This window comes from Petromyzon marinus, unplaced genomic scaffold (assembly GCF_048934315.1).
Source record: "Petromyzon marinus isolate PM22_M1 ecotype Great Lakes invasive population unplaced genomic scaffold, UKy_Petmar_22M1.pri1.0 PM_G_Scaffold_17, whole genome shotgun sequence".
NCBI lineage: Eukaryota > Metazoa > Chordata > Hyperoartia > Petromyzontiformes > Petromyzontidae > Petromyzon > Petromyzon marinus.
In genome coordinates, this window is record NW_027422728.1 from 1,026,002 (window position 1) to 1,047,558 (window position 21,557).

General features: G+C 43.7%; 1 protein-coding gene across 1 annotated transcript in view; it reads right to left on the reverse strand.

Annotated features, from left to right (window-relative positions):
- Nucleotides 1-6,155: 6,155 nt before the first annotated feature.
- LOC142911170 (uncharacterized) overlaps nucleotides 6,156-21,557 on the reverse strand; it is a 30,080-nt gene continuing 14,678 nt past the window's right edge. Inside the window, exons 2-3 of the mRNA XM_076060276.1 lie at nucleotides 7,634-8,380; nucleotides 6,156-6,200 (exon numbers count right to left, since the gene is read on the reverse strand). Coding sequence (XP_075916391.1) covers nucleotides 6,156-6,200; nucleotides 7,634-8,380 — 792 coding nt within the window. The remainder of the gene's footprint in view (nucleotides 6,201-7,633; nucleotides 8,381-21,557) is intronic.

A 21,557-nucleotide genomic window follows, 5' to 3' on the forward strand; every position in this document is an offset into this window, starting at 1 on the left:
TTATTTTCTGTTATTTTAATTTAATTTTTTATCTACGTGACTTTACCGAAAGAACCAAGAATATTAATTCCTGCAGTCACCAAAGTTTTAAGTCAAAACATTCACACACGTTGACAAAGCCTCACCTTGTGTTGTTGTGGGCAGGTCGCTTCTGATAACAAGAGCGGTATAGCAGCTCAAGCGGGCTTGGCCTGGTAACAAAAGAAAATAAAAACTGCGTGAATATTGACAATAAAACAAAGTTACAAAGTGGCGAGCCGGGTGAAGACAAATTAAACTTAAGCGAGATTATTAAAGTGAATGCAATCAGGTGAGGGCAGGAGGCAAGGCCCCGCGTGGCTAGGCCCCGCGTTGTAAAGTTCCAACCTGGACGTCGATTCCCATGCTCGCTGCTACTCAACTGACATCCCTACGAGAGAGAGGCTCTACCTTGGTAAACAACAACAACAACCACCACCACCACCATGAGAATTTCTCACCTCGGATTTCAGTGCAAGCACGGATCGGCAGCCTCCTGTTACCTCGCGACGTCACGCGGGGTAAGCAGGTAACATGACATCACTTCCGGGGTAAGAGACACGCCCCTCCCATAATGAGCGGCTCTGTAACTGAATAAATTATGTTAATGAGCCCGGCCCATATGTCGAGGGATGGGGCGTAGCTGCTGAACCCGACGGCTTCAACAAACAAATTATGTTAATGAAACGCAGTCACTGGGCGTAGCTTTGCCCAAATAAGGGTCGGCACTGGATTGATATCGGCAGTGACCCAAGCGGAGGTGACGTCACGCTCAAGAGCGCTGTGGACGAGGTTGGGGGGGGAGTGTGAATACCTTGGTGACATGACGTCACTAGCGAGGTACACCTCCCACTGGCACTTCATGCCGACGAGGTCATGCTGAGTGGTGACGTCACAGAGCGGAGATGGAGTTTAAGTTGATTTAGATTAATTTTCCATTGCCCCCTCCCTTGGGTGCGTGAACTCAGCAACAACGTGGACATTATTGTGTGTACAGTGTGTGTGTGTACACACACACAGTGTGTGTGTGCGGCGTGTAGTGGAGGGTAAAGGCGGTGCATTGCCCAGACATCTCAGTCAGTCGACCCATGGCATCTTCTCATCAATTAATTTTTTAAAATGTATTATTTTTATTTGTATTACATTTTTTCATTTTTTTATATTTTATTTTGTTTATTTTTTGTTTTCTATCCCCAGTAATGATGTTTACACACCGCACCGGGTACTCACTTGAGGCTGAGTGGACCTAGGGGAGGCCCAGAACCGGTTCAAATAATCGTCACTGGGTGTTGGCTGTCGTTATGTTCGTAGAGCAGCGTACTAACCGCTGGACTACCGCCGAACACGTTACACACACGCACAGTACACACACACACTACACACACACGCAGTACACACACACGGTGCACACACACGCACAGTACACACACACACAGTACACACACACAGTACACACACAGTACACACACACGGTGCACACACACGCACAGTACACACACACACGCACAGTACACACGCACGGCACGCACACACACACGCACGGTACACACACACGTACAGTACACACACACACAGTACACACACACACGCACAGACTCACAGTACACACACATGCACGGTACACACACACACGCACGGTACACAGACACACAGTATACACACACGGTGCACACACACGCACGACACACACGCACAGTACACACACACACACACGCACAGTACACACGCACGGCACGCACACACACACGCACAGAACACACACGCACGGAACACACACACACACACGCACAGTACACACACGCACAGTACACACACATGCACAGTACACACACACACAGTACACACACACACGCACAGACTCACAGTACACACACACGCACAGTACACACACACGCACGGTACACACGTACGCACGGTACACACACAAGGTACACACACACACGGTCCACACACACACGCACGGTACACACACACACGGTACACACACACGCACAGTACACACACACGCAAAGTACACACACACGGTACACACACACACAACACACGCACAGTACACACACATGCACAGTACACACACACGGTACACACACACACAGTACACACACACGCACAGTACACACACAGGGTACACACACACGCACAGTACACACGCACAGTACACACACACGCATAGTACACACACACGCACAGTACACACACACACAGTACACACATACGGTACACACACACGCACGGTACACACACACACACACACGATACACACACACACAGTACACACACACACACGGTACACACACACACGCACAGTACACACACACGGTACACACACGACACACGCACAGTACACACGCATGCACAGTACACACACAGTACACACACACGCGCACAGTACACACACCCACAGTACACACACACGGTACACACACAGTACACACACACTACACACACGTACGCACGGCACGCCCACACTCCTTCAGTCACGTGACTAAGGTTGACGCGCCGCCCCGTCTCCCGAGGTGACCTCTTGGCTCTCTCGTCTCTCCTCGACACGTAGATTTATTTCTTACTCTTACCTAGAAACGTCATTGTCTGTCTGTCTCTGTGGACGCAACTTGCGAGGAATTGTACTCACACACTGTGGGGTTTACGTTTCAAATAAAGTGCCCAGATACCACGCGATAAGCCCCGTGGTGAGCCAGTGCTATTCGTAGTTACAATCCGTCAACATGAAAGTAGTTAAATTAACAATTTATTACTAATCTCCATATATACCAAAGGCAAAGTTGTGAATGTGTGCGTCTGTTCAAAATGTTTAGCGTACTTCCCGACACGCACCAAGCTTGAAATTTGCCATGTGGGTAATTTCCAGACTGTACACCGTGCAAACATTATAAAAATAGACTTTTGTATATTTTTTTGGGGGGGGGCGCGCAATAATGTATAAGCATGAAAACACCACGATACATAGGACTTACTTTGATTAGAATCTTGGAATTGATTGTGTACATGTTGAAATTGTTAAATTAGCATTTTGAGCACACTGCTGTTTTAATAAATGTTCATGATTCTGAGAATATAAGTGTAATTCTGAGCATCATAATGACCATATTGGAAGTGTCATCATGAATGGGGGTACAATGATTTTTTATAACAATAGGAATGCAGTTTTGAGCATGACTATTCATATTTCAGACTCATTCATGACAATAGATTCACGATTAAATTGCGATTTTGTTTTGCTCATCAATCAGGATACTGTTAATGATGCGCATGCCCATAAATTGTTGAAATGACTAGAAATGCAAGTTGTGTATACTCTCCAACCCCATTCCTCTACCTACCCATTCCCTTGACGGGCTCCGTGCCCACTTAAACCCATGACGATGATGATTCCACCTCTCCCTGTAACAATCAAAGCACCTCCAACTTCTGAATGCAAAGGTGCTGGTTGGTGCAACGCCAAAACACATCGTCAACGCCGCTCCCAAGCCCGCCCTACGTCAGTTACATCGTTAGGATCAACAAAATAAAAAGTTCCACAGAGGAAACTAAAACGACATTACGCAATCCCCAAAGTCGCACGCGGTCGGCTACACGACTCGGAGAACAACGTCAGACTTCAAGACTTGCATCGCCATCATCATCATCATTCTTCCTCTCCACAAGTCATCGCACGTCAATATTCAACAAGCTGCACACACGTGCAAGTCACCTCTCGACCCGCCACCTGCACAGTTAACGCGATCAGACCCGGGGGTCAAATTAAAATTGTGTCGTCTTTGGTGACGTATTGCAATCGGTGTAATTTTAATGATGTACGTACAGCAACTGCTGTACGTACATCATAACAATAGGAATGCAGTACAGCAACTGCTGTACGTACATCGAATTATATCATTGACAACGGGGTCCGCTTTTGCGACATCTGCGTGCGGTCTTTTAATTATATAGATACGTAGTCAGTTCATTAGTATGGGGTTCCTCTATAAGAAATTGTAAAATGTATTACTTAATAATACGCTTCCAGGCCGCACTTAGCTTGTAGCAGTCAGAGCAGTTAAAATGACTGCACATGTGTAGGTATGAAATAAAATACATTTAATTTAAATAAAATACATTTTATTTATTAAAACATTTCATTTAATTTAACGTAGGTATAAAATAAATGCAAATTAAATAAAATAAATTTAATTAAATGACAAAAAAAATTCATTTATTAAAAAATTAATGTAACGTAGGTATAAAATAAAATTAATTAAAATAAAGTAATGTAATATATTTTAAAAATTCAATTAAACGTAGGTATTAAATAAAATAAATGTAATTTAAATAAAATATATTTAATTTATTAAAAATTTCAATTTAATTTTACGTAGGTATGAAATAAAATAAATTGAAATGAAATTGAATTTATTACAAAATTAAATTGAATTTAACGTAGGTTTAACATAAAATTAATTTAATTTAAATTATAAAAAATATTCATTTATAAAAAAAATACGTAGGTATAAAATAAGTTTCAATTAACTTAATTAAAATTTTAAATTAAATTTAACGTAGGTATAAAATAAAAATTAATTCAATTAAATAATAAAAAAATTATATTTTCTACCTCCGTGACTTTACCGAAAGAAACAAACAGTGTGGACCCACGTGACATCAAGGCTGTCCTAGTCTAGGCAAGGCCTCAGGGTGTACTGGGCCTTTCACAACAACAACAGCAGCAGCAACAACAACGGTTCTCTTGAGAAAATGCTTTAAAAAAGTCAACGTAGCTTACCTTGACACTCGCGAACTTTAATGATTAAAATAATTAAAACAAAACTAAACACTCACACGCACATGGGCGCGCGGCGTTCAGCGTGTAGGGCATTAAAAATGGTAGCGTCCTCCCGCGATCTGATTGGTCGCCACGTGCCAAAGTGGGGAGGGGGGTAGGGCCAGCGATCCGATTGGTCGAGAGGCAAACCTGGGAGCGTCTCCGGCGATGGTGCGCAGCGATTGGTCAACGGTTGTCCTATGCTAATTTTGGTATGCTAATTAATTTTAATCTGTATGCTAATGTAGTTTATTTATCCATACTAATTAAGTTTAATGTTTATCCAAAGTTAGTTAAAAATGTATGCTCGTTTAGTTAACCTTCTATGATAGTATCGTTATATTTTTTTATGCTATGATAACAGCAGTGCATATTGCTGTGGTGGTACCTGCTATGATTACAGCAGTACATACTGACTAGTGGTACCTGACACCTCTCCTTCTTTCCACAGAGCTACAAGACAATCAGAGTCTAGTCATCCTACACATCGTCAGCAAGATGGATGAGGTGAGCTACGTCTGGCTGTGTGTGGCGCCGAGCGTGAAGATTTTCTTCTCTTCTGCAGCGTGCGTCCACGTCAACTTTCACCATCAAGCGTGCCCAGACTCCTCCACGGCTCCGCTGTCTCTCCTGCCCTCGTCCTCCTGCTTCCGCTCCGTCCGATCGCCCCCCTCTTCTCCCGCCCCTTGCCGTCTCTCTTCACACGCGCACTCCGACCTCCCTCGCCTTCCACGTCAGGAGGTACGCCCGAGATCATTCGTCCTGCCCGCACCAACAGCTCACCCATCGTCTGACCGCGTCTCCGTTCAGGCAGGTAAGGGCACCATCACGGCGTAGCGGTTAGCGGCGCTGCGCCATTCTCGCTCACGGCCAATGCCAGCGACAATTAGGGGCCGTTCGTGAATGACGTCACACACCTAGAGGGGGGGGGGTTGAGAAATGTGACGTCACATCAAATTGCGCAACTTTAAATAAATATAAACACGTTCTACTTAATTAATTAGACTTTGTAATGTTTTCTACCTACAACATCAGAGTGCAGCGCCACATTAACTACGCACTACAATGACAATAGTTTAAAGGGATTTGAAGCATGTTTTATTTTTTTGGGGGGGGGGCAGAGCTTTGTGATGTCATATTTGAGGGGGAGGGGTCTGACTTTTCGTGACGTCGTATGACGATGGGGGAGGGGTCAAAAATCCTCTAAAATCGCGTGACGTCATTTAAGGTCGGCCCCTTACCTGAAGCAGTCCCGAGCGTCACTTAGGTGGACTCAGCCATAATTAAGGAGGTGGTAAGGTGGGTGGGGGTGCTAACATCAGAATTTGAGAGCGGCCAGCCATGGTTCTGTCCACACCAGCCCCTGGTGTTGTTCCATCAATGTTTGTTCCTCATACAAAATGTTACACGTACGCACACAATCAGACAAGTATTCATTCTAAATCATTGACGGGCATATTAACATTGGATTACTGCAGCGAAATTGACTGTATCACGTTACATCGTATTAACAAGAAGTTATTTAACAAATACGCACCGTCTGCTTAACAGTGTATGTACAACGTACTATTGTTGCGTCATTCAAAACGAGTAGGCCGTTGCATGCTGGCGTCTGGGTCAAAATGTAGCAAATTTAAAACATTACGCTACAAATAATAGATGACGGCGTTTCGATGGCAACACAAGCAATCGTCATCAAGTGGGACAAGCACAGCAGCAATAAGAGGAAACTACTGGAGTAGGCGCCTACTACTTCAGCAGTTTCTCTTGCTGTGGTTGTCCCACCTGATGACGATTGCTTGTGTTGTGATCTAAACGCCGTGATCTGTTATGTTTCTACCCACGTGGTGACTTTACCGAAATAACTCAAGAGTGTGGATTCCTGCAGTCACGAAAGCTTCGAATCAAGATTACCTACAAACTACACAACTGAGATGACGCATCAATCATCGCCCCCTACTGACAGGCTCTTGTCCACATGCAGGCTGGTGCAGGGCCACCACCTTGTGCCACACAGGGGCAGCTGCTACTTGGGGATGCTCTTCGAATGTTTCAGACGAGGTACGACACAAAACTCTGAGTTGCTGATGCGATTAAGCAAGCACCGTGTAAATGCAATTATTATTATAACATAGTGAATGCTTGGGGGCTTATTGTCTTTCGCTTCTGGTTAAAGATCTACCCAACCCACAGGTCCACAAAGATTGGCCGCCCTTACTCTGCAGGTTGCACCTAGGAACTGAGTGTCCAACTTCACGTTCTTGTCATTAAAGGCCTGTGACAAAGGTGCTTCTATTGGAGCGACATCGTCTCTGGCTTACACATCTACCGGGTCACCACTTGACTTTGTATTGTCTAGGAGGAAGTCCACCCACACCTCCACTTCCACAAACTGCTGGGAGTTGCCTCGCTCTGCCTCACAGTCAGAATTCTCCTCCTGCTTTACGTTGCCTCCATCGATGTGAAGGTCCCATTTTGGAGTTGAATCTTCATCTTCACATTTTACCTTCACTTCTTCGCTCTTCACCATCACTTCTTCCCTCTTCACCATCACCTCTTCCCTCTTCACCATCACTTCTTCCCTCTTCACCATCACCTCTTCACCATCACCTCTTCACATTTCACCATCACCTCTTCACATTTCACCTCGATAACTTTAAAAGTGTCCAAGCTGGGATTTTCTTCCGGTTCGTGTTTCATGACGGCTGGGCTAATTGCGGCACTTTGACTTTCACAAGCTGATTTCAGACTGCACTCCTTGTGGATCTTCTGATGCTTCTGTGTTCTCTGGTGTACTTGAAGATTTGATGAATGTGCAAATGCCTTCCCGCACACACTGCACTTGAAGGGTTTCTCTCCCGTGTGTGTACTCTGGTGTGTTTTAAGAGCAGATGAATCTGAAAATGTCTTCCCACACACACTGCACTCGAAGGGTTTCTCTCCCGTGTGTGTTCTCTGGTGTGTTTTAAGAGCAGATGACTGTGAAAATGCCTTCCCACACACACTGCACCTGAAGGGTCTCTCTCCCGTGTGTGTTCTCTGGTGTTTTTTAATAGTAGATGAATCTGAAAATGTCTTCCCACACACACTGCACCTGAAGGGTTTCTCTCCCGTGTGTGTTCTCTGGTGTGTTTTAAGAGCAGATGAATCTGAAAATGTCTTCCCACACACAGTGCACTTGAAGGGTTTCTCTCCCGTGTGTGTTCTCTGGTGTCTTTGAAGATTAGATGAATCTGGAAATGCCTTCCCACACACAGTGCACTTGAATGGTTTCTCTCTCGTGTGTGTTCTCTGGTGTTTTTTAAGAGTAGATAAATCTGAAAATGTCTTCCCACACACACTGCACCTGAAGGGTTTCTCTCCCGTGTGTGTTCTCTGGTGTGTTTTAAGAGCAGATGAATCTGAAAATGTCTTCCCACACACAGTGCACTTGAAGGGTTTCTCTCCCGTGTGTGTTCTCTGGTGTCTTTGAAGATTAGATGAATCTGGAAATGCCTTCCCACACACAGTGCACTTGAATGGTTTCTCTCTCGTGTGTGTTCTCTGGTGTTTTTGTGATTAATGACGAGTGATCAATGTGATTAATGACGAGTGATCAATGTGATTAATGACGAGTGATCAATGTGATTAATGACGAGTGATCAATGTGATTACGGACGAGTGATTAATGTGATTACTGACGAGTGATCAATGTGAAAACTGACGCGTGATTAACGTGATGTTTCGTACGTAACGAACGTGATGATTCAATGGCATCGCCTTCTAAGTTTGACAATGAGATGATGTCACACGACGTCATGCTTTCTGACATCATCACCTTGGCCAGAAAACGTTTTGGGAAACCCTTTGGTCAAATTGTCTCGTTTTCTTTTTGGGCAAGTCTCTAGTAACGCAAGTTAAAACTAAAGTTGTACGCGTATTGGATCATTTTGACGAGAGCAATTGTGAGCCCAAGTTACAGACAGACAGAGCTAAAGTATTAACACCCCCAACCTTAGCCGCAACAAATATTTGTTTAAATGTCTACTTGACCTCCGCCCTTCCTCTCTTGCCGATGTTTGGTTCTTCTAATCCGATTTGCAGGTGTATGGAACCAGAACGCTTTTGGAACTCACAGGAATACCTCTGACGTATGAACAAATCAGCTCCAGAGCAGATTTGTGCTCCCAAAAGGAAATAATGAAAATGAGATGTGTGTGTGTGCTTGTCCAATCAAATTCCCCAGGAGTTTAAAAACGAGAACTTTAAGTCATAGATCGATAGTCATTACAAGTGCAGTAGTAAATACAAGTTTAGAACACGGTGGCAGCCAATCATCCCACTGCTAATGTACCAAGGATAGGTTATATCACACACATATATATGAGCATGCCAACCTTGGATGGTACATTACAACTAAACTATTACAACTATTTATTACTTTACCAGGTAAGGCTCAGTGAGCTATATAGCTCTATTTCAGAAGCGACCTTGCTATCTCAAATTAAAGCTCAACGAGCTTTAAATTTGTAGCAGCCAAAAACTAAACATTAATCTTGCCTTTTTAAAGCTTTCGTGACTGCAGGAATTCATCTTCTTGGTGCTTTTGGTAAAGTCACCACGTAGAATGGAAATAATAAAATAATGAAAAAATAAAAATAAAACATAATAAAATAAAATTCTCACGACGTTTCGGCCACAACACAAGTAGCCTTCCTCAGGTGAAGAAACAGAACTGTCGGGAAGACAGCGCTTTAGTTAATGTTTTATTTTTATTATTTTATTATTTCATTCCCATTCTACGTGACTTTACCGACAGAACCAAGAAGATTAATCTCGCCATCCCAATTGCTTGGGTTGCCGATTGAAAGCGTCCCAAACATTACGAATAACGCCTGGCCTACGTAACATCAGCGCCAACGTCACGTGGCAATATGCCTGCAGGAGCTCATCGTTCAAACAGGCGTCTGGCTTTAATGAAAGACTCCTTGAAAACAAAGCTCCATGCGCGTCCCGGTCTCATTGACGGTTCCCATTGCGCACACGGACAGCTGCTCTTCCGCTCCGCTGCTGGACGAAGGTCTGCTGGACGAAGGTCTCCCCTCACGACGTTTCGACTGCAACACAAGAAGCAATCATCATCAGGTATGAAAACCACAGAAATAATTTTTTTCAAATTTTCTTGTGTTAAAACCACAGCAATAATTTTTTTGAAATGTTCTTGCTGTGGTTTTCACACCTGATGATTGCTTCTTGTGTTGCAGTCAAAACGTCGTGATAATTTTATCGTTTTATATTTTTATTATTTTATTGTTTTCCTTCTACGAGGTGACTTTACCAAAAAAACCAAGAATACTCATCTGTTCCAGTTATCGACGTCACTGATGATTTGAGATTAGAATGTATATGCTCTGAACCCTCAGCCCTGTTCACAAAAATGTAATGCTGCTTTGGTTAATTCATGAGAACCAGACAGTAGTTAATTAAGGGTAGACACTCGGATAGTAATACAAGAATGGTTATGACAAGAATGTTTATTAATTCAATTATAATTGCCCAAGCGTCGTAGCATTGAAATGGTTGTGGTGGCTTTTGAATAGTGAAAAACTCCTTTTAAAAACGGTTTTATTTTAAAGTGCACTAAAAAGTAAAGAAATCGATTGGACAACGGGAAGTGGACGGCATCTTGAGTACAAGATTTGACCACGACATCAAACACAGGAATGAAGTTTAATAACTTTTTTGTCACAACTTCGTTCAACTGACCATCGAGAAGTACGTCAATGATGCAGCGCCATCTCCCACATCAACGCTTACTTGAATTAATTGGTTATTTTATAAATCAATCTTCAATGTACAACTTTTGTTTGTGTGGAGTGAGGGTGCCCGTAGCTCGTTCACACGGAGCAGGCGAGGCGATTCCACAGTTTAGGGACCGCGGCGTTTTTGACCTACACACATTGCTCTATTACTATAGTACTATACCGCTTTCAACTTTTATGAACGACAACTGAGTGTTTAAGGTTAGCGATTTGTCGTATTATCTTGCTGTATAGCGAATGAAAAAATACAATTACTTTACTATGCAAGTAAAAAAATGTTTGAAAAAATGTTTAAGGCCCCTTTATAAACATATGCTACAGGCCCCGCACTAGCTTAATCCGGCACTGACACCACCAGTCGCCTCACTGGAGTTGCTAATCGGCGGTGTGGGGGGCACACAAGCCCAACGCGAGCGGGCCCCCCCCCCCCCCCCCACATCATCAACACTGTTCCTGGACATGTGAAGTGTGACAAAACTAAAACTGTGAACCGTTTTTGCATACGTGGGACTCATCTGGCTGGGTTTTTTTTTTATCAAGAAGCCAACTGCAATAGTATTACACTTCGGATCTCCGAGGGGAAAAGAAAACTCACCGTGTATATTTATTTTAAAGATGTCTAAAATATTTTCGTGAAAAAATTACGTCCTGTGATTATTGTGGTTTCAGAGTTCACGTCTGCCACATGCATCCATGATGTCAACGGACGCACTTCAACCGTAACCGTGACAGCGTGATGCTGGATCTTCTGTTTGCTTTAGATTATCTGTGCCATAATAGCAGCAGCAGCAACAGCAGTCTAAACAACTTAAATGAATGCCATAACAACAAGTAACAAGGAATAGTTTTACACTTTTCAGCTGTTCAACGGCTCACCAACACATGGCGCAAAGAGACTGCGAAGCCAAGTCACCCCATGCATGAGTAAACTTGCAGCGACAACAAAGACGTGCAAATGTGATTGTCAAAGACAAAGATGGTTTATCAGTAGTAGAATTGGGTGTAAGAGAAAACTGTTAATGATTAACCACGCTTGTAAACCCGCCACATGGTTAATGGTGACTCGGAAGAAATGCTGTGTGTGACATACGTGTTGGTGCATTTTACAGAGTGATGGTGCTGTTCTTCACAAGATTACAGATTAACCACAATAAATGTGCTTCTCCTCGATTTGGAGCACTTGCCCATGTCCTTCATTTCGAGTGTGCAACATACCATTACGATCAGTATGTACTGCTGTAATCATAGCAGGTACCACCACAGCCACTATGCACTGCTGTTATCATAGCATAACAAAAATATAACGATACTATCATAGAATGTTAACTAAACGAGCATACATTTTTAACTAATTTAGGATAAACATTAAACTTAATGAGTATGGATAAATATTCTGCATTAGCATACAGATTAAAATTAATTAGCATACCAAAATTAGCATAGGACAACCGTTGACCAATCGCTGCGCACCATCGTCGGAGACGCGCCCAGGTTTGCCTCTCGACCAATCGGATCGCTGACCCTCCCCCCCTCCCCACTTTGGCACGCGGCGACCAATCAGATCGCGGGGAGGACGCTACCATTTTTAATGCCCTGCACGCTGAATGCCGCGCGCCCATGTGCGTGTGAGTGTTTAGTTTTGTTTTAATTATTTTAATCATTAAAGTTCGCGAGTGTCAAGGTAAGCTACGTTGACTTTATTTTTTAAAGCATTTTCTCAAGAGAACCGTTGTTGCTGCTGCGGCTGTTGTTGTGAAAGGCCCGGTACACCCTGAGGCCTTGCCTAGACTAGGACAGCCTTGATGTCACGTGGGTCCACACTCTTTGCGTCTTTCGGTAAAGTCACGGAGGTAGAAAATAGAATGTATTTATGATTTAATTTAATTACATTTTATTTTATACCTACGTTAAATTTAATTTACATTTTTAATTAAGTTAATTGAAACTTATTTTATACCTACGTATTTTTTTATAAATGAATATTTTTTTATAATTTAAATTAAATGTATTTTACGTTATACCTACATTGAATTTAATTTAATTTTGTAATAAATTAAATTTTATTTCATACATACGTTAAATTGAAATTTTTTATAAATTTAATTTATTTAAATTCATTTTATACCTACGTTTAATTTAAATTTTTAATAAATTACATTTCAATTGATTTTGTTTTATACCTACGTTAAATTGAATTTTTAATAAATTACATTTATTTAAATGACATTTATTTTATACCTACGTTAAATTAAATTTTTAATAAATTTCATTTATTTACATTTATTTTATACCTATGTTAAATTTTTTAGTAAATTTATTTATTTTAAATTTATTTTATACCTACATTAAATTAAATGTTATTTTAATTAAATTTATTTTATTTTATACCTACACATGTACAGTCATTTTAACTGCTCTGACTGCTACAAGCTAAGTGCGGCCTGGAATCGTATAATTAAGTAATACATTTTACAATTCCTTATAGAGGAACCCCATACTAATGAACTGACTACCTATCTATATAATTAAAAGACCGCACGCAGATACCGCAAAAGCGGACCGCGTTGTCAATGATATAATTCGATGTACATACAGCAGTTGCTGTATGTACATTAAAATTACACCGATTGTAATACGTCACCAAAGACGACACAATTTTAATTTGACCCCCGGGTCTGATCGCGTTAACTGTGCAGGTGGCGGGTCGAGAGGTTACTTGCACGTGTGTGCAGCTTGTTGAATATTGACGTGCGATGACTTGTGGAGAGGAAGAATGATGATGATGGCGATGCAAGTCTTGAAGTCTGACGCTGTTCTCCGAGTCGTGTAGCCTACCGCGTGCGACTTTGGGGATTGCGTAATGTCATTTTAGTTTCCTCTGTGGAACTTTTTATTTTGTTGATCCTAACGATGTAACTTAACGTAGGGCGGGCTTGGGAGCGGCGTTGACGATGTGTTTTGGCGTTACACCAACCAGCACCTTTGCATTCAGAAGTTGGAGGTGCTTTGATTGTTACAGCAAGAGGTGGAATCGTCACCGCCATGGGTTTAAGTGGGCACGGAGCCTGTCAAGGGAATGGGTAGGTAGAGGAATGGGGTTGGAGAGTATACACAACTTGCATTTCTAGTCATTTCAACAATTTATGGGCATGCGCATCATTAACAGTGTCCTGATTGATGAGCAAAACAAAACCGCAATTTAATCGTGAATCTATTGTCATAAATGAGTCCGAAATATCAATAGTCATGCTCAAAACCGCATTCCTATTGTTATTAAAAATCATTGTACCCCCCATTCATGACAATTCCAATGTGGTCATTATGATGCTCAGAATTACACTTATATTCTCAGAATCATGAACATTTATTAAAACAGCAGTGTGCTCAAAATGCTCATTTACCAATTGCAACATGTACACAATCAATTCCTAGATTCTAATCAAAGCAAGTCCTATGTATCGTGGTGTTTTCATGCTTATCCATTATTGCGCGCCCCCCAAAAAAAATATACAAAAGTGTATTTTTATAATGTTTGCACGGTGTACAGTCTGGAAATTACCCACATGGCAAATTTCAAGCTTGGTGCATGTCAGGAAGTACGCTAAACATTTTGAACAGACGCACACATTCACAACTTTGCCTTTGATACATATGGAGATTAGTAATAAATTGTTAATTTAACTACTTTCATGTTGACGGATTGGAACTACGAATAGCACTGTCTCACCACGGGGCTTATCGCGTGGTATCTGGGCACTTTATTTGAAACGTAAACTCCACAGTTTGTGAGTACAATTCCTCGCAAGTTGCGTCCACAGAGACAGACAGACAATGACGTTTCTAGGTAAGAGTAAGAAATGAATCTACGTGTCGAGGAGAGACGAGAGAGCCAAGAGGTCACCTCGGGAGACGGGGCAGCGCGTCAACCTTAGTCACGTGACTGAAGGAGTGTGGGCGTGCCGTGCGTACGTGTGTGTGCTGTGTGTGTGTGTGTACTGTGTGTGTGTACTGTGTGTGTGTACTGTGTGTGTAACGTGTGTGTGTACTCTGTGTGTGTACTGTGCGTGTGTGTGTGTGTACCGTGCGTGTCGTGTGTGTGTGTGTGTACCGTGTGTGTGTGTACTGTGTGTGTACTGTGTGTGTGTGTGTGTGCCGTGTGTGTGTACCGTGTGTGTGTACTGTGCGTGTGTGTACTGTGCGTGTGTGTGTGTGTACCGTGCGTGTGTGTGTGTACCGTGCGTACGTGTGTACCGTGAGTGTGTACCGTGCGCGTGTGTGTACCATGCGTGTGTGTGTGTACTGTGCGTGTGTGTGCGTGTGTGTACTGTGCGTGTGTGTGTACTGTGCTTGTGTGTGTACCGTGCGTGTGTGTGTACTGTGAGTGTGTGCGTGTGTGTGTGTACTGTGCGTGTGTGTGTACTGTGCGTGTGTGTGTACTGTGCGTGTGTGTGTGTATCGTGCGTGTGTGTGTGTGTACTGTGCGTGTGTGTGTGTACTGTGCGTGAGTGTGTACTGTGCTTGTGTGTGTACCGTGCGTGTGTGTGTACTGTGAGTGTGTGCGTGTGTGTGTGTACTGTGCGTGTGTGTGTACTGTGCGTGTGTGTGTACTGTGCGTGTGTGTGTGTATCGTGCGTGTGTGTGTGTGTACTGTGCGTGTGTGTGTGTACTGTGCGTGAGTGTGTGCGTGCCGTGCGTGTGTACTGTGCGTGTGTGTGCTGTGCGTGTATGTCGTGCGTGTGTGTGTACCGTGTGTGTGTGTACTGTGTGTGTGTACCGTGTGTGTGTGTGTGTACTGTGTGTGTGTAACGTCTGTGTGTGTGCTGTGCGTGTGTGTACCGTGCGTGTGTGTGTGTACCGTGCGTGTGTGTGCGTGCCGTGCGTGTGTGTACCGTGTGTGTGCGTGTGTACCGTGCGTGTGTGTACCGTGCGTGTGTGTGTGTATCGTGCGTGTGTGTGTGTAACGTGTGTGTGTGTTTCGTGCGTGTGTACTGTGCGTGTGTGTGTGTATCGTGCGTGCCGTGTGTGTGTACTGTGTGTGTGTGTGTACCGTGTGTGTGTACTGTGCGTGTGTGTGTGTACCGTGCGTGTCTGTGTGTGTCGTGCGTGTGTGTGTGTACTGTGCGTGTGTGTGTACTGTGCGTGTGTGTCGTGCGTGTGTGTGCACCGTGTGTGTGTACTGTGTGTGTGTGTACTGTGTGTGCTGTGTGTGTGTTGTGCGTGTGTGCGGTAGTCCAGCGGTTAGTACGCTGCTCTACGAACATAACGACCCGAGTTTGATTCCCGCTCACAGCCAACACCCAGTGACGATTATTTAAACCAGTTCAGGGCCTCGCCTAGGTCGACTCAGCCTCAAGTGAGTACCCGGTGTGGTGTATAAACATCATTACTGGGGAGACAAAGGCGGTCGGGCGCGGTGCTGGCCACCCACTCCCTTCGCGTGTCGCGCCGGCCTTCATAGGTGGTGCTGCTACTTGCTAACAGCACGTGCCCCAACAGTCTGTTAAGGCTACACGGGGGATCTTTGTCTTTGTGTCACCACCCAGGAGTCACGGAGCTTTTGAGGCTCCGAGCCACGTGGGGATCCACAACAGGTGAGACTCAGGGATCTGTGATTTCTAATCGATAGCCATCCGTCAGTTAACCCATCGCAACTCCTGAGTCTGTCACGCGACTTCCTCCTTCCAGCGAGCCTTTGACGCTTCACGTGGCCTCAAAGTGTACACAGTGTGTACGTATACACAATAATGTCCACGTTGTTGTTGCTGAGTTCACGCACTCAAGGGAGGGGGCAATGGAAAATGAATCTAAATCGACTTAAACTCCATCCCCATGACCTCATCGGCATGAAGTGCCAGCGGGAGGTGTACCTCGCTAGTGACGTCATGTCACCAAGGTATTCACACTCCCCCAACCCCGTCCACAGCGCTCTTGAGCGTGATGTCACCTCCGCTTGGGTCACTGCCTTGCCTCCTGCCCTCGCCTGATTGCATTCACTTTAATAATCTCGCTTAAGTTTAATTTGTCTTCACCCGGCTCGCCACTTTGTAACTTTGTTTTATTGTCAATATTCACGCAGTTTTTATTTATTTTCACCAGGCCAAGCCCGCTTGAGCTGCTATACCGCTCTTGTTATCAGAAGCGACCTGCCCACAACAACACAAGGTGAGGCTTTGTCAACGTGTGTGAATGTTTTGACTTAAAACTTTGGTGACTGCAGGAATTAATATTATTGGTTCTTTCGGTAAAGTCACGTAGATAGAAAATAAAATAAAATAATGCAATTAAATGAAAAATAAAAAAATTGAAAATGAATAAAAAAACCCACGACGTTTCGATCGCAACACAAGTGCTCTTTATCTTATTGAATTTTATCTGTTATTTTTATTTTCTATCTACGTGACTTTACTGAAAGAACCAACAATACGTGTGTCAATGTCTATCGGTCAAAGACGCTAAGCGTGTGCCGCTGTTGACTCTGAATGTGTGGAGGGGAACACCTTCACCACGGGGAGAGAGAGACAGAGACACGGATAGCCTCGGCTATGTTGATTGATCCTCGATTCATTACTTGGTGGAGTGAGGAAGAATTAATGCTGAGCAGATGAAGGTGGCCAAGCATGGTTCTGGTCACACCACCACCTGTTTACTCATGGCAGTGTGTGACAGTGTCAAGTTTGTATTTGCAGTAAAGTCTATTAACTCTGTTGAACACAGAAGTTATATCAAGACAATAGTTTATTTTTGTTTTCCTCTGGAACGCTTTGTAAGAATGGAAACAGGAGGTGAACACAGCACACACATGCAGCTGAATTCGGAACTGTTCATCCCAGCATTCAAGGACATCTGAGCCTGGATTCACACCTCTAAGTTGTGATTGAACATTAATTTCTGCATAACACAAATAGCATTGTTTTCAACACCCTTTGCTATGTCAGCTGAATTCAGCTATCATAAATATTCCTTTTGTAGTCAGACAGCCGAAATTGTGTGCTTAGAGTTTTGAGTTACCATTCATCTTGGAAGATATGAAGGCTTCCAGGCATATTAATGACATTTGCCCTCTCATTGTGTGCCGTAACAGCCTGTGGAGAGAAACCCTTCAGGTGCACTCTGTGCGTGAAGGCGTTTGCACGTTCATCAAATCTGATGAATTTGAGAAACTTTTCATTACATCATGAATATATTAATAAGTATAGACGTGTAAGTCACGTGTGAATTCCTCTGTGCCTGACGTCTAGATGGTGTGGATATTCTTTTTTCTGTCTGCAGCTGACTCTTCCTCTGCAGAATTGGTCTGATGGAGCAAAGGCACTCAGCGCAGCTCGGTACGACAAGTCAACAATGCGACCAGCGTGCATACAACACGAATCGGACTGGAAATTTGACACGGCACCAGAGAAGTCACACAGGAGAGAAACCCTTCAAATGTACTGTGTGTAACAAGGCATTTGCATGGCCATCAGTTCTTCAGACCCACCAGAGAACACACACAGGAGAGAAACCCTTCAGGTGCACGATGTGCGGGATGGCGTTTACACAGTCATATAATCTCGTATTACACCAGAGAACACACACGGGAGAGAAACCATTCAAGTGCAGTGTTTGTGGGAAGGCATTTTCATGGTCATCTAGTCTTATAAAACACCAGAGAACTCACACAGGAGAGAAACCCTTCAAGTGTACTTTGTGCGGCAAGGCGTTTTCAGATTCATGGCATCTTGTAACACACCAGAGAACACACACGGGAGAGAAACCTTTCAGGTGCACTCTGTGCGGGAAGGCATTTGCACGTTCATCAAATCTTGAAGTACACCAGAGAACACACACGAGAGAGAAACCCTTCAAGTGCAGTGTGTGCGTGCAGGCGTTTGCACAGTCATCTGCTCTTAAAACACACCAGAGAACACACACTGGAGAGAAACCTTTCAAGTGCAGTGTGTGCGTGAAGGCATTTGCACAGTCATCTGATCTTGTAAAACACCAGAGAACACCCACAGGAGAGAAACCCTTCAAGTGTACTCTGTGCGGGAAGCCGTTTGCAGGTTCATCAAATCTTCGAAGACACCAGAGAACACAAAAGTATCACAAGGAGCGGAGTCGGAGTCTGAAATCAGCTTGTGAAAGTCAAAGTGCCGCAATGAGCCCATCCCTCATGAAACAAGAACCAGACGAAAATCCCAGCTTGGACACTTTTAAAGGTATAAAGGTGGAATATGAAGAGGTGATGGTGAAATGTGAAGAGGTGATAAGCGAAGAAGTGAAGGTAAAATGCGAAGATGAAGATTCAACTCCAAAATGGGACCTTCACATCGTGAAGCAGGAGGAGAATTTTGACTCTTGAGTCAGAGTGAGGCAACTCCCAGCAGTTTGTGGAAGTGGAGGTGTGGGTGGACTTGCTCCTAGACAATACAAAGTCAAGTGGAGACCCGGTAGATGTGTAAGCCAGATACGATGTTGCTACAATACATGCACCTTTGTCACAGGCCTTTAATGACTAGAATGTGAAGTTGAACTCTCATTTCTTAAGTTCATCCTGCAGAGTAAGGGCGGCCAGTGGGTTGGGTAGATCTCTAACCAGGAGCAAGAGCCAATAAGCTCCCAAGCATTCACTATGTTATCATAATAATTGCATTTACACCGTGCTTGCTTAACCGCCTCAGCAACTCGGAGTTTTGTGTCGTACCTCGTCTGAAACACTCGAAGAGCATCCCCAAGTAGCAGCTGCCCCTGTGTGGCACAAGGTGGTGGCCCTGCACCGGCCTGCATGTGGACAAGAGCCTGTCAGTAGGGGGCGATGATTGATGTGTCATCTCAGTTGTGTAGTTTGTAGGTAATGTTTAGAATTTGCTACATTTTCACTCAGACGCCAGCATGCAATGGCCTACTCGTTTTGAATGATACAATAGTATGTTTTACATTCACTGTGAAGCAGACTGTGCAACTTTTTTTAAAAGCTTCTTGTTAATACGATGTAACGTGATGCATTATATTTCACTGCAGTAATCCAATTTTGTTAATATGCCTGTCAATAATTTAGAATGTATACTTGTCAGGTTTTGTGCATACTTGTAACATTTGATCTATAATGGTCAAATATTGAATAAGTTATGTTAGGACAAAGTGTGTGTCTGTTTGGAAGTAACCTGTACAGAGAACTCAGGTGAGACCCGTTGTTCTTGTGATACAGGTCAAACGGTGTTTTTGTGATCCACGAACTTTCTGGAGCAACTCATTGTCTTTGAAATAGGTAGCACACTCGGATCATTCATCAGTTACAAGGCATACCACTTAAAAGTTACACGTATAGGAGGAGGTACATTCTCTGCAACACGAATTTTAGTTTTGTCTTACGTGTTGACGTAGATTTTGTCTAACTGGGACTAAAAATGCTCCTTGCTGATTCACGTCTGGATGTTCGTAACCATCGGTTGAAGCAAACCCCACTGCTGTTGTTGAGATGAATTGTGTTGTGTTTTGAATAAGATAATTTTATTTCTTCATTAAAAGCTTGTATCAATTTACATCGGGAAGACTTTGTTGAGAAGGACATTTCGTGTGAATTTTCTCTCAACGTTAAGTAGACGGCCTTGCCGGGGGTTCGGTTCGATGCGGACTTTCACCTGGTTGGGATTGCGGGATCGAGATAAGGCGACAGGGAGCTGCTGGCCGTGCGAGAAGACCGCCGTCTGCAGATCGATTCCAACGTAATTGAACGTCTGTCCCTGCGCCTCCATCGTCCATGCAGGGGGTGCGTAGGTTTGCAGCGCCCCCTGCATGAAATCAACGGAAAGTGCAGCGCTCATCACAGATAGATAAAGTTGTGCGCTTATATTTGAAATATTATTTTATAAGGTGATGTTCAAATCGAAAAGTGTTTGGCCAGTTGATGATTTCAATCAGATTGATTCATTTATTATGCACCGCATATCTGAGCTTTTGTGGTCCTGTTGAGCTAAAGTTGGAAAAAGTCCGTGATTATAACTTCGCTCAATATTGTAAACGTGTTTCTATTATTTAGTTATTGTTTAATACAAATTACTTCAGATAATGGGTTTCAAGATGTACTTGAATGGCACGTTCGTTGTTCCGGTGTTTAATGGCTTGGACGTCGTGGTAAATGGCTTCCATCGATGTGGAAGTCAATGGTGGATGATAATTTGACATTTCGGTGTTGATTTGGAGTAGATTGTTTAACTGTTGCATACCGGGTGGTGAAATGCTTTGCCGAGTACCTGAACTGTTTGACCAAGTGAATTCATGAAGAGTTCGATACGAGTTTGAGCGTTAATATTCTTGCGGAACAACAAAGGTCGGATATTTTAAAGATTCCTGATCGTACGTTTATTGCGACAATGTTCAAGGGGAACACGTGTGGAGGAGAGTTCCGGGTGAAGTCTCCCCTTACCTGGCAACCATGGTGGCTGTCCGCTGATCACTCTCACTCCGTCACAGCTACGAGCTGTAGGGACAGGATTCTCCACCCTGGCGCTGTTTTAATTCACAGCACCAAGACTGGAGATCCTCATCCCTGCAGTTCCCTCCTGTTGTGCCGCAGCATTTACCGCGTAACGAGGCAACGTTTTCATGAGCAGTGCGTTCCACTACACCCACACGAGCGAACCATGTGCAACAGTGTGCGTACATACAGACACGAACAAACACGCGGGTGCACATACACACACGAGCGCTTACTTGCAGACACGGACGAGTGGAGATGCACGCACGAGTGTGGTCACCACCTGGCTAGCTACACTAGTCACGTGATAACTAGTATACTAAACTATCCACTACACTATACACTACACTATACACTCCACTATACACTACACTACTATACACTACACCAGGGGTGTCCAAAGTTTTTTTAGTGAGGGCCAAATACAGAAAAAGAAACAAAAGGCCAGGCCACACACTTGAGG